Source organism: Candoia aspera, chromosome 4 (genome assembly GCF_035149785.1).
Source record: "Candoia aspera isolate rCanAsp1 chromosome 4, rCanAsp1.hap2, whole genome shotgun sequence".
Lineage (NCBI taxonomy): Eukaryota > Metazoa > Chordata > Lepidosauria > Squamata > Boidae > Candoia > Candoia aspera.
Genome location: NC_086156.1, coordinates 75,733,947 through 75,746,153, shown reverse-complemented (window position 1 = coordinate 75,746,153; position 12,207 = coordinate 75,733,947). Strand labels below are relative to the sequence as shown.

Sequence of the window (12,207 nt, the reverse complement as noted above, 5' to 3'; positions counted from 1 at the left end):
GTTCTCAAACTTTACTGGACTGTAACCCCCAAAAATTATAAATTAATTTGTGTGATATCTCCCTGACTAAAATTAATTATTTTATTGAAATTGGAGTTGGTCAAGAAATAAATATGGCACTTACCTTTAATAATTTAAAATTCAATTAAATATATCACAACTGCCCATTATGCCAGGTGAATAAGGTTTTTTTAAAGGAAGTGATACATCCACATCCATGTGAGCTATGGTATTATGGCACCAACAGTAGGGACTTAATTTTTGGGCTGTTCTCCTCTTTCCCCTAGGGGGATTTTAACACATTATACTTAAAATAAGCCAATGATAAAAGATAAGTTATTTCATTTTCCCTCAAAAATCAACAAGAAATTGTGCCATCATTACTGAACAGCTTGCTACAACATTTCAGCAGTGCAGGCTTAGGAGGCTCCAGAGGGTTCAGAAGAAAAAGGAAGGATTGGGGTCCCATGTAGAGCAGCAGTTGCCATCCCTCTTTTAAATCAAAAGGCTATGACCAATTTATCAGTTTCTATCAGCAAAGGATGGTTTTCAGATATGGGAGGAATTCCCTAAGGATCCACAGAAGCAATTTGTAGGAATAACAATACTGCATAAACTCCAGAATTTCTATTACAGCTTGGCTTTTTCAACAGCACAGGACAATATGCTTGAACTCTGGGTTAAGCATGTCCTCTGTTTTTCCACTCTGATCTTTCAAAGCCTCTGGTTTCTGTCATTTACCTGCCTCGTTCTAAGTGGCAAATCCCCTCACCTTTGTTTGCTCTTTCAGCCTTCACATTTTTTTTTTTGCTGCAACTTGTTATCTAGTCCCTGGGGAGACTTGGGCTGCTGGTGATGGAACCAGTGAAAAGAAATAACATCTGGAAGCAGATGTCTTAGAATAGGCTGAATTTTTTTCTCTGTAAACAACCACTCCATACAATTCCAGAGTCAAAGCTGGCACACACGTATTCAACAAGGGTGAGCTGTCTTCCCTGGAGAGTGATTGAAACCTTAGATAAAGCTAGGAGATAAATATTTATTAAAGGAAGTCCCACACTCATTCATTCTCCATTATTGCCAACAGGAGCAGATATGACAAGGATTACAGAGCCCCAGGCAACTTCCCAATAAATCCCAACAGAAATTTTCCCCTTCCTTTGTTGGCAGGACAGCTAGCCCCTCCCCACAACCAGGAGAGCTTTTTTTGCATAACTTGAGGTCTTGGATTTTTAGGAGCTTGAGTTTATCCATCTCAAAAAAATTTTAAAGTGCCAGATGTGCTTGCAAAAAATCTTGTATCTGGGCTAGATGCTTGCCTTAACATGCAAAGACATTGGTTAGGTACACACTTTGTAATGAGCCATGATTTTTAACCATAGTTTACATTATGGTTGGCTTCACTTTCTTAGTAAACCATAAACTATGGTATACACACTGCAAGGCCTGGTTCACCCAAATGTGCTAGGCCAAGCCTAAACTCACCTTATTATGACTTATAAGTGAACCAGACTGCTGAGTTGTTTTGATCTACTGAGAGCTGGTTGGCAAGGCTTCTTTTGTGCTCTCACAGGGTGGTGGACCAATATTGCTGCCTTAGTTTTCAAGAAGAAACGGACAGCACCCGGCAGTGCATATTTATTTAGAGGTTTGTTTCTTTATTTAGAGGTTTGTTTCTTTATTCACTCCAGGAAGCTTCCATGACTGAGGGGACCTTGAATCTGGGTCTCCCTGCTTCTGGTCAAATACCTTAATTGTTAGGACCAGCACTATCCTCAGGGGTGTTAAACAGGTTATTCTGATAAAAGCTCTGTGTGGTGGTGTCACATGCATGTCCAAAAGGGGTGGAGATTGCAGCACAACAGTGCAACACTGTTTGCTTCATTTTGATGAAGGCAGAGCAGCCTGCAGCCCGCCAACTAGGTCCTACTGTTTTCAAAAGGGCTTACCCATCAAACTATGCCACAGCATGATTTATTTAGAAATAAAGTATTGAGTGAACCCAGCCATTATTATTTATAAGCCATGGTTTATACACTGGCAGGTTGAGCAAACGCAGACAACTGGTGGATTCCATAAACTATGGTGAAACAGGATATATTTCCATAATGTGGAAACCATACCAATAAGTTACCTGGAAATCCTGGGAATTACAATTAACGGTGCTTAGTGTATCTGTAATATTATAAATCAGAAGTAAACAAAGTCATGGCTGTGAGACCAGATACCCCATTTCCAGAAATTAGGAAACCAGCTTCCAGAATTTTTTTTTTAATCCATTCAATTGTGTTCGATTCTTGGAGACTGCCTGGACAGGTCCCTGCAGTTTTCTTGGCAAGGTTTTTCAGAAGTGGTTTGCCATTGCCTCCTTCCTAGGGCTGAGAGAGTGTGACTGGCCCAGAGTCACCCAGCTGGCTTTGTGCCTAAGGCAGGACTAGTCTCCCGGTTTCTAGCCTGATGCTTTTACCACTGCACCAAACTGGCTCTCATTCCAGAAATTAGGAGATGAACCCAGATGACATAGGGCATGTCCAGACAGCCAGTTTAATGCGTTTTCCTCCAGACCATGAGGCAGTACAAAAGTGTGCCAGCAAAATGTATCCTGTCCTGACAGTGGATTTTATTCTGCCTTGGTTACAAGGCCAGTGAGTGTTGCTGCCTTGGGAGATTTAATGTGGGACAAATTAAGAGAAGTGATTGGTGGATTTCCTGCAGTTACTCTCCCTAACATGGACTGAGCTTGAGACCAGTTTTGACTGATGGGTTTAGCCATCTGTCAGAACTCTGATCTGCAGGGTGGAAGGGGCTTTCTCACTTTACCGGGAAGTCACATTTGTGCTGTGGATCAAGTACTGCAGCCCCCACCCACTTTGTGGATGATCCCTCACACTCATGCTCTCTCCTGGTCTTTCTCTTGCATTTTGCACTCACTGCACTCACTGGTTCAGTTTTCTTCATCATTTTTCTCACTCATCCTCCATCACCCTCTGTGGCCCCATTGTCACTCCATCCACTTTTGCTCCATCACTTTCAACACTGCCAGCTGTTCACTTCATGGCCCTCATTCATTCCATCACTCTCTCTTGCTCCATCATTCCCACTACCTGTTTTTCCTGAGTTTTCTTTTGCTCACTTGCCTTTCTCCTCACTCATCCTTCTCCCACTTTCTCTTTCTTGCTCTATTGCTCATTGTGTTACTCTCTCTCAATCCCTCACCCACTGTGCCTCTTGCTGTCTACAACAGGGATGTAGGAGTTGGGGTTCAAGCACACTGGTGAGTGGACTCTCCTGCTTCAGCCAATGTTGCTCAGTTGTACCAACTGTCTTTCAGCCCAGGCATTTATCTAGCCAAGCAGATGAGCCTGTGTAATGCCAGAGTAGTGCTTCGCATCAGATGCCCACAGTAGACAAAAGCAACTACAGGAACTGAACAGATCCTAGCCTCGGTTCCATCATCACTCCAGTAACCACTTAAGCACCACAGATTGTGCATAAAGCAAGCCGTATTGGTAAAAGATGAAGACATTGGATAAGATAAACACAGAGTTACGTGGTCTCCGCTACAGGCTGGAATGAGATGAAGGCTGAGACATGAGATGTCCTTAAAGAATGGTTAGGAAGGCATCTTCAAGATGCAGTTAGCAGGGCTTGTGGATGAACCCGGAGTCTGGTTGAGAAGCAGGGAATATCTCTTGTGTTTGTGTGACATGATCACTTACAGCTAATTTAACCAAGTTTACTCAATCATTTTTATGGATTTGCACAACATCAAAAACTAATTACACAGTCTGGGTTCACTCAATATGCTAGGCAAAACTGTGGTTGGCTAATTTGGGGTTCTGTGTATCATCTGAATGTAGACATTAAGTTCCTTGCATGAAATCCCTCAACGATGCTCAGTGTTAGATTAGTTCCAGGCCCACACTCCTGCCCCTCCAAAGAAGCACTACTGCCATCGTACAAGTGTACAAGTACAGAAGAATATTCCTGTCCCAAACAGCCATGTTAAAGCAGCCACAGGAGTCTGCCCCCACCCTCCACTTTGCCATTCTATGCTTATAGCTACACGGGGGCAGTTCAATTATCAGTGTTTAATGAAGCATTTGAACCAAGCTTAATTCCTGACAACCGTATGGAAGTGCTTTGCCATGGCCTTTTGCCAGGCAGCAGGTTGACTTCCCAGCCACAGGAGTGCCAGGTGGCCTTTCATCCAAGTACTAACCCCACCCCACCCTGCTGAGCTTCAGAACCCAGAAAGGGCCAGCAGCCAGATTTAGCTATTCTCAGTGTGCAACCCTGAGACCTTCTTGCATGACCCAAGTTCTGCAGGGATCTCATCAGAAGACGGGGAAGGGGAATAAAAACTGGGTTGGAAGCAATATGGTAGTCTCCAGCCTGCTGCTAAATCCCGGGAGGGGAATGTTAAGAGCGGATGGATAAAATAAAGAGGGAGAAGGTGGCTATCTATAGCTGGATGGGAAGCTGGACAAAATTCCTTCTTTCCGTTTTGGTTCCCAGGCCGTGGCAGCAGCAGGTGGACCCCGAGAGGATCTATGTGAAGAGGCTAGCTAGATGTGGAAACCAATTATCTTCCCCTCCCCTCCCCGCCATCTGCTCGGCCCCACTTTGGCTCAAACCACACCCACCCCTTCTTCCTTCCCCTGGGGAGCTGCAGGCAGCAGTCAGCCCTTGCCAGTTGCCAGGAAGCGCTCGTAGGCGATGCCCTATGATTGGAACGCTGGGCTCATCCATCACGGCGGCGGCGGCGGCGGCGGCGCGCGCGTAGGGGGCCTGCTTGCTCATCTCAGCCGTCAGGAGGGGCCATGGCGAGGCTACGGGTTTAAGGAGGAGGCTGGTGGTCGGCTCCCTGGGCAGGCGAAAGGTGCCCCCAACCTTCCCTGGCTTTCATCATGAGTCCGGCGTGAGCTCAGCCGACGGCACGGGCATCTCCATGGTGCAGGACAGCGGCATGTCACGCACACCTTACAGCTCCAGCCAAGACATCCAAATGGAGGTCTTAGACAACCCTGGCCTCCAGGTGCGTAACTGGCAGCCCGCTCCTCGGCCGGCTGCACCGGGCGGTCGCCTTGCAGTCCATTGGGCGTCGGACTGCTTGGCTGCGATGTGGGAAACTTTGGACATGGAAATCGTGCCCGAAAAAAAGGAGGGGCTGGGAGAAAATCAGAAGAATCGCGGCGGCGGCGGGGAGGGGGAGGAGGGAGTGGAGAGACCCAGTGGATGCGACCGGGGGACTTTGCGAGACCCGACCCGGGCCGAGCCACCCGCGTTCTGCGCTGAATTGCACCCCCCCCGACCCGCAACCCAGCACGTAACTGAGAGAGACGCTGATGCTGGAGTGGGGTGGGGGGCACGTTGTCAGTTTCCGCGGATCCTCCCTTCTCCTGCCTCTGATCTTGAACTGCCGGCCACCCGGGAATAGTCAGGCACTTTGGGATGGGTGGATGGGTGGTGTGGTGCAATTCACGGAAATGGGGCTGGTATGGGGGCTCGGGCTGGCCGGGCGCCCCAATGAAAAGTGTTGCTCAGCTTCAGGCCCTTCTCTTCTCCTTTGCGATCCTTGAATCTGTTCTTAACCGTCGACGGTGCTTCCAGACCAGACTGTAACTGAGCAATCGCCATGCCTCGGCCGTGGAATTTGACGGGGAGGGGGAGATACTCAGTAGGATCTTGTGTTTGTGCCCTTCCATATTTTCCTACCACTTCCTCCACCCACCCCCCATCATACGGTAGAAATTGGTTAAAGGGAAAGAAAGGCGGAATAACTGCTTTTGAGATTGGTAATAAGAGAAGCTCCTCAGGCTGATCCCAAGAAGGACTTTGGAGGTGCACCAGCCTTCCATTACTAGTGCACCTTTCCAGATGTGTCAGAATTCCCAGCCAGTTATGATCAGGGAAGTGGCCTGGGAATCAGATGACCAGTTCTTTGCCACTGAAGTTCAGATATGCTTCATCTGGTTTCCTCTCTCAAATGGAAATCAGGAGTAATGGATCCAGGAGTAGTAGTGATTCCCCCTATTCATGTGGGGAGACACTTGTGGGGTACCTCGACAAAGATAGTTAATTTCCTATGGAGGAAACCTGGGACTTAGTAGTAAAGGTTTTCTCCTCTGCTCCTTCAGCTCCTACAACCAGGGAACCTGATGAGTCTAAAAACAAGTTTCAGGTAGACATGAATTGACAGAATAGGTGGAAATGTCCATTGATCTTTCAGGATGGAATAGGATGAAAGTTTCTATTGGGCAAAAATGGTTGGATTTCACTCTTCAGCTCTCCAGATGTGTTGGACTGTGCTCCCATATTCTCCTACTCCTATGTTTTAACTTTCCAGAGCAGAGAGTTGATATTCAACATCTCCTAGCACTTACGGCATAATGACACCATATTGACTATTGCTGAATGTTTGTTTAGATGCTGATTTTAGCTATAATAGCTCCCAAGACAACCATTTACTAGGTGGAATATTAGAACATATATCAGGTGGTGGTCTCTTAATCTGCCAGCCACTTTTTAAAGGGGTACGTTATTGGCCCTGACTGGAAAGGAGAGATTTTTAGAAACGGCTTTACTGTATGGTTTTGGTGAGCAGAATGTGATTCTGACTGAAGAAGCACAGGTTTTTATTTTGTGTGTTTGGATGGCATGAAATAGGTTAGAATAAAACAAGAGTAAGCTGGAAAGGGAATTCTGGTCTTCATTACAGTTGTCTGTTTAGTTGTGGGGGGAGAAAAATGTTGAATGCTGGTGAATCCAGGCAGGCAGTGGGAGTTGGCAAATCAGATGGAACGACCAGTCAGGTATGGGTGTTAGGAAATGCCAAGGTATTCCTTGTTTTGGTGTATGTGGATAATGACAGAACTCAGTGGCAGAATATTTTAAAAGAAGACGTTGAGCTACATAGGTCTTTTAATTTGATCCAAGAGATAGACAGAAAATGCCAATTTTCTTGTACTCGGTTATGAACATCAGAGGAGTTTTAAAAACACCAGTGTAAAGGTAGAGGGAGGGGAAGGAGGAGAGAGAAAGAGAGAGATCAAGTTGATAAGGAAGTAGCAGCTGCACTGCTCTCACTTGATGGAAGAATCAAGTGGAATGAAAGATGCGGTGTTAGATTTTCCTGTGATGGGGGAACGCGTGGTCCTTCACTGAGAGACTCCATGCAGCTCCTCTCCCAAGCATAGCCAGATTGAGTATGTGTGAGGTGCATGGCCTGTCGGGAGCTAAAACCTCCTTCCTCTCTGGCAATTCTTTTGTCCCGCTCTTCATGGTCCTCCACGTGTTGGATCCGGACTGCGTATTGCAGCTATGAGTGACGCACGTGCCTGAATTAGAACAGGGGGAGGAAAAGCCTAAAAATACCAGCCTCATCTCTGCCTCCTCGCCTTGCCCTGCCTGGCCTTAGAACTACGAGAACCATGTCTGCAGGGGCCTAATCACAATGGCTTCTCCTCAACCAGCTGTCCTTTCTCTCTCCGGGAGACATGCTTGGGAAGTGTCTGGCTCATTCCTGGCCTCGTCTGCTTTGCTCTCTCTTCGCTCTCTCTCTCAAAGACTCTGGATTTTTCTGAGGATCAGGGCGAGGGGCTGTGATTCTTGGGGGAGGGAGCATTCACTGTTGGGATATGGACGGAGGCATGATTCTTAGAAGCAGGTGAAGGAAAGAAGCTTAAGTTGATATCCCCTCTCCTAAAAAGGAACCTGGTGTTGCTTGCTTGCTATGAAAAGAAAGATCCACAGGTTATAACTGTAGTGGGTGTGAAAATTAACTGGGAAGCAAATATGGCTCCAGGGCACATGCATGGAGGGAGAGGAGCCTCTTTTCTCTTTTACTTTCAGTAGAACTTCATAATTTCTTCAATGAATATTGCACTAAGCCCCCTGACTATTTTTTGCTCAATAACCCTTGTGATTGGATTGTATAATCTATAGCAGTGTTTCTCAACTTTAAGGTGGATGGACTAACATACTGGCTGGGGAATTCTGGGATTTGAAGTCCACACACCTTAAAGTTGACAAGGTTGAGAAAAACTGATCTATAGTATAATATTGATCCTCACTGTGCATGCACCCTCTCAGTAGCCTTTCCCACAGCCTTGATAAACCATCTTCATTAGTTCTGATATTCAGCCTGGACAATCCAGGCTGAAAGATGATTTTTAAAAAAGCTCATGGTTAAAGAAGGGTTTGAACCTAGACATTTGGCAGTTCACAGCTTACACTCTTGCATTGGATTAGCTATCTGGTTGATGAGATGTGAAAACAAACTAACAACGTTCCTCACTCAGCTCTGGGGAAAAGTGAGGAATGTTGGTTATGAAGACATTTTGGGCCAACTCTTCCTAGCTTTTCTCAAAGGAGGTACCATGGTGGAATCTTTCCCAAACTGTTGTGTTGACCAGCAACTGCAGGGGCAACAAAAAAGTCAATATGGCAATTGCAACCTTTCCAACAAAGTCCCACCCCTTTTTATGTGTTGCACATGACAGTGACAGGAGTGATAATCCAACCACCTGAAAGACGCCAGGCCAGGCAAGGATTCCCCCATTGCAGAATCCCTGGTATAGTTCATCTTTTAAAAGCAAGCATTTCCTACAGTAGTTCTTTTCAGAAATTACAATGTATTGCAAAGTTGTGGCATGTGATACAACACTGTTAGGCTCACAGTTTTGGGCCCTGCTGCAGTGCTTACTTGTGTGAGCTTAGGAGACCGACCTGTGTGTATCTGAACAAAAGCACTGAAGGGAAGGCATCTATGGTGTACGTGCCATTGGGGTATGTTTGCAGCTTCAGGAAAGTAGAGAATTCATTCTTGGTGTGGTTTTTCAATGCTCTTCTGCTTTACATGCAGCAAGAGACCTTTGTAGCTGGATTTACAGATCATGGTAAGTCCTAGTATGGTTTGTTAGTGAGGAGAGAGCCATGGACCTTGTGAACCATGGCTTATTATTTAGTGTTATCTGTGAATCAGGTCACTATGTCTTGTTCGTAAACCATGATGGAAACAAATCAAGTGATAGTGTTATACATGAACTCAGCCAGTGAGATTATTTCCAGAACTCATAAAATGTTGATGCACGTTAACTGGATAAGGCAACCAGTGCGGAAATGTCTGGCCCCCATTTCCCAGACTCCCTCCTTTCAGCAATTTTTGCAGGGTCTAACCAGATGACCCTTTCTTTCTTTTTTAATTTTACACAAGAACAGTCAAAAATGTCATGGCCCAGATCAGGATCAAAGGCTCCCACAGATGGGGAGGAAGGCTAAGCTGAACCCATTCCACTTTATGTCACCGAAGTATTTCCTGTTTGCCAATAGGATGAAAAAAATCAAACAAGAGCAGCAGTAATGCCACTGTAAGAATATCTCTACTTTGTGGTGGCTCCTTCATCCCACATTTTTGTCCAGGAGGATTAATGGCTGCTTAATCCTAAACTAACTATTAGACCAGTCTCTATAGTATCTTTTGCTCTACTCTGGCCATTTACTTAGAAATAAGCTTCCTGAGTGGAGCTATAATAATTCTGTAAGATTATTATACATGTTAAGTGCATATTAAATAGGATTCCCACCCACCCCCAAATTCCTGTCACTCTTTGGCAGAGTTACAATTTTGTTTTGCTCCACTGCCACAATGATGGAACTGTCAATTGGCAGAGCAATGAAACCTATGCCCCTCCATATATTGTGGGAGTCCAACTTCCAGCAGCCCAGTAACATGGTCAGTAGTTAGAGCAGTGTTTCTCAACCTCAGCAACTTTAAGATGTGTGGATTTCAGCTCCCAGAATTCCTCAGCCAGCATGGCTGGCTGGGGAATTCTGGGAGTTGAAATCCACACATCTTAAAGTTGCTTAGGTCGAGAAACACTGAGTTAGAGAATATGGAAACCACTGTCCAACTATTTATAGGTGGGGTTTATATTCTCCCTTGGCTGGGTTAAAGTATAACTTTACTGCAGCCCAGTGTGAATCCACACTTTTTGTCACCTACCTATCGGCTTGTATATGTTTTTCTGCATTTGCACTGCTCTGACCTTTGTATCTTTTTCCCCTGTTAGGGAAAGTATAGCAAAAGGAAGAACCGCTTCAAACGCTCTGACGGCAGCACCTCTTCTGACACAACTTCAAACAGCTTCGTCAGGCAGGTAAGAGCAACCAAAACAAAGGAGCATGAATTTTGCTTGAAGGGAGGAAGGGTGGGGAGGACTACTGAATTCACAAGTTAGAAATTAAAGGCTGGGTTGATGTCATACTAAACCAGTGTTCTTCAACCTCAGCAACTTTAAGATGTGTGGACTTCAACTCCCAGAGCCATGGCTGTCTGGGGAATTCTGGGAGTTGAACTCCACACAGCTTGAAGTTGCTGAGGTTGAGAAACACTGTACCAAACTGTGGTTTGCTGCTCTGTGTGTGTGTCTTCAAGTCAGTATTGACTCCTGGCGACTACCTGGACAAGTCCCTGCAGTTTTCTTGGCAAGATTTCTGAAGTGGTTTGCCACTGCCTCCTTCCTAAGGCTGAGAGAGAGTGACTGGCCCAGGGTCACCCAGCTGCCTTTGTGCTGAAGGTGGGACTAGAACTCCCAATCTCTAGCCTGGTGCCTTCACCACTACACCAAACTTCCTCTCAGCTGGTTTGCTTAACCATATTTTATTAAATTACAAAGTTCATGCTTGGTCATTGGGTAGTTTGTATGCTCTGGGCTGAGCATAGGTCTAAATTCAATTACAGGGTTTTTCCTCACTTGCACCCAGCCATGGCACAAACAAACCTTAGCATCATTTTTCTGCCATGTCCCTCTTAGGCTGCTTCATATCCAGGGTGTTCAAAAAAGTCAAGATGGCAGCCACAACACCATGATTGAAGCTTCACCTGCTTTTTATGTACAACACACATAAAAAAGAGTGCAACTTCAATTAGAACCACATGGCCACCATCTTGACTTTTTTTTTTTAACACATCCTGTGGAAATCCATCTCCTGCCCAGCCAGCATGAGCAAACAGCTTTAAGCCATCCTCAGCTGTACTGGTTTTTACTCCCCTTATTCCAGCATCATTCAGGGGCAGCTCAAGTATAATGAATGCCTATTCTAAAACACTCTCAGACTCATGAGCAGGAATTCAAAGATATCTGATTTATTAAAGAATAGTATGCAGGATCACAAAGAAAGCTGAGAATGATAAAAGCACACCAAATGCAAACTAAAAACCCTCGGTGCAAATGAGATCCCTCCCCCCGTAGAATCTTCTCAAGTTCGCAATCTCAGGTGCTCCTAACGGCTTCTGATGGTCCGCGGGAAAAGTCCTTGAACAGAGCACATAACCCAAACACATTCCATTGTAATGAACATAGATACAGAGCTTGGTGCAAGGTTTCACAGCAGCTCCCTCCCAAACAGAAACGCGTGTCAGCGCCATGGCATGTGAAACGTTACGATGTACAGTGCACATTGAAACAGTGAACATGACATACTGCCCCCCAAAAGAAAGAAAACACTAAGCAGCAGGCTTCAAAGGGTAAGCCAAGTGGAAACGGCGAATTAAATCAGGAGCATTAACGTGGCGAGCAGATACCCATTCAGGATGAGGAAAGTGTTTCCATCGGACCAGATACTGGAGGGTGCCGCAAAGCTTGCGAGAATCAACGACCTCCTTGACCTCAAAGTGCTGTTGGCCGTCAGTCATCATTGGAGCAGGAGGAGGAGGTTAAGGGTGCCAGCGGGAGGAATGGTGGACAGGCTTGAGCAAGCTGCAATGGAAAACAGGGTGCAAGTGTTTCAAATTGTGAGGCAGGTCCAACTTAACAGTAACTGGATTGATAAGACCAACAATAGGGAAAGGACCAATGAACTTGGGAGCAAGTTTTTAGAGGGTTGTGGTGACTTGATGAATTTGGTAGATAGATACACCTGATCCCCAGTCTTGAAGTCGTGTTGCAAGGAACGATGCCAAAGCCTGTTGAATCACCCTTGAACAATATGGCCAGAGGATCCTCAAAATGCAGCTTTAACGCCCCCATGAAGTCCTCGAAATACTCGAGTTCAGGGGAGTCAGCCTCACTTAATTGAACATACCAGTCAGCCGCTCGACCCTTCAACTTGGTGGCAATGGCAGTTATCTTAGCCTCTTCAGAAGGGAAGTATGCTCCAAACTGCCTCATGTAACTTCTAGCATTGGTTAGAAAGAAAGATAAC

The 12,207-nt window shown here is 45.7% G+C and overlaps 2 protein-coding genes across 4 annotated transcripts in view; both read left to right on the top strand.

The window, feature by feature from the left end:
* Positions 1-1,792, top strand: part of MED1 (mediator complex subunit 1) — a 249,068-nt gene extending 247,276 nt beyond the window's left edge. Inside the window, exon 18 of the transcript XR_010067799.1 lies at positions 1,780-1,792. The gene's annotated coding sequence lies outside the window, so the exon portion shown is untranslated. The remainder of the gene's footprint in view (positions 1-1,779) is intronic.
* A 2,974-nt stretch (positions 1,793-4,766) lies between these two features.
* CACNB1 (calcium voltage-gated channel auxiliary subunit beta 1) overlaps positions 4,767-12,207 on the top strand; it is a 55,119-nt gene continuing 47,678 nt past the window's right edge. Inside the window, exons 1-2 of one of the 3 annotated variants that reach the window (XM_063300638.1) lie at positions 4,767-5,038; positions 10,074-10,160. In XM_063300638.1, the coding sequence (XP_063156708.1) occupies positions 4,952-5,038; positions 10,074-10,160 (174 nt within the window). In that variant the 5' untranslated portion in view covers positions 4,767-4,951. The remainder of the gene's footprint in view (positions 5,039-10,073; positions 10,161-12,207) is intronic. The other 2 variants (XM_063300636.1, XM_063300637.1) reach the window with 2 other exon arrangements.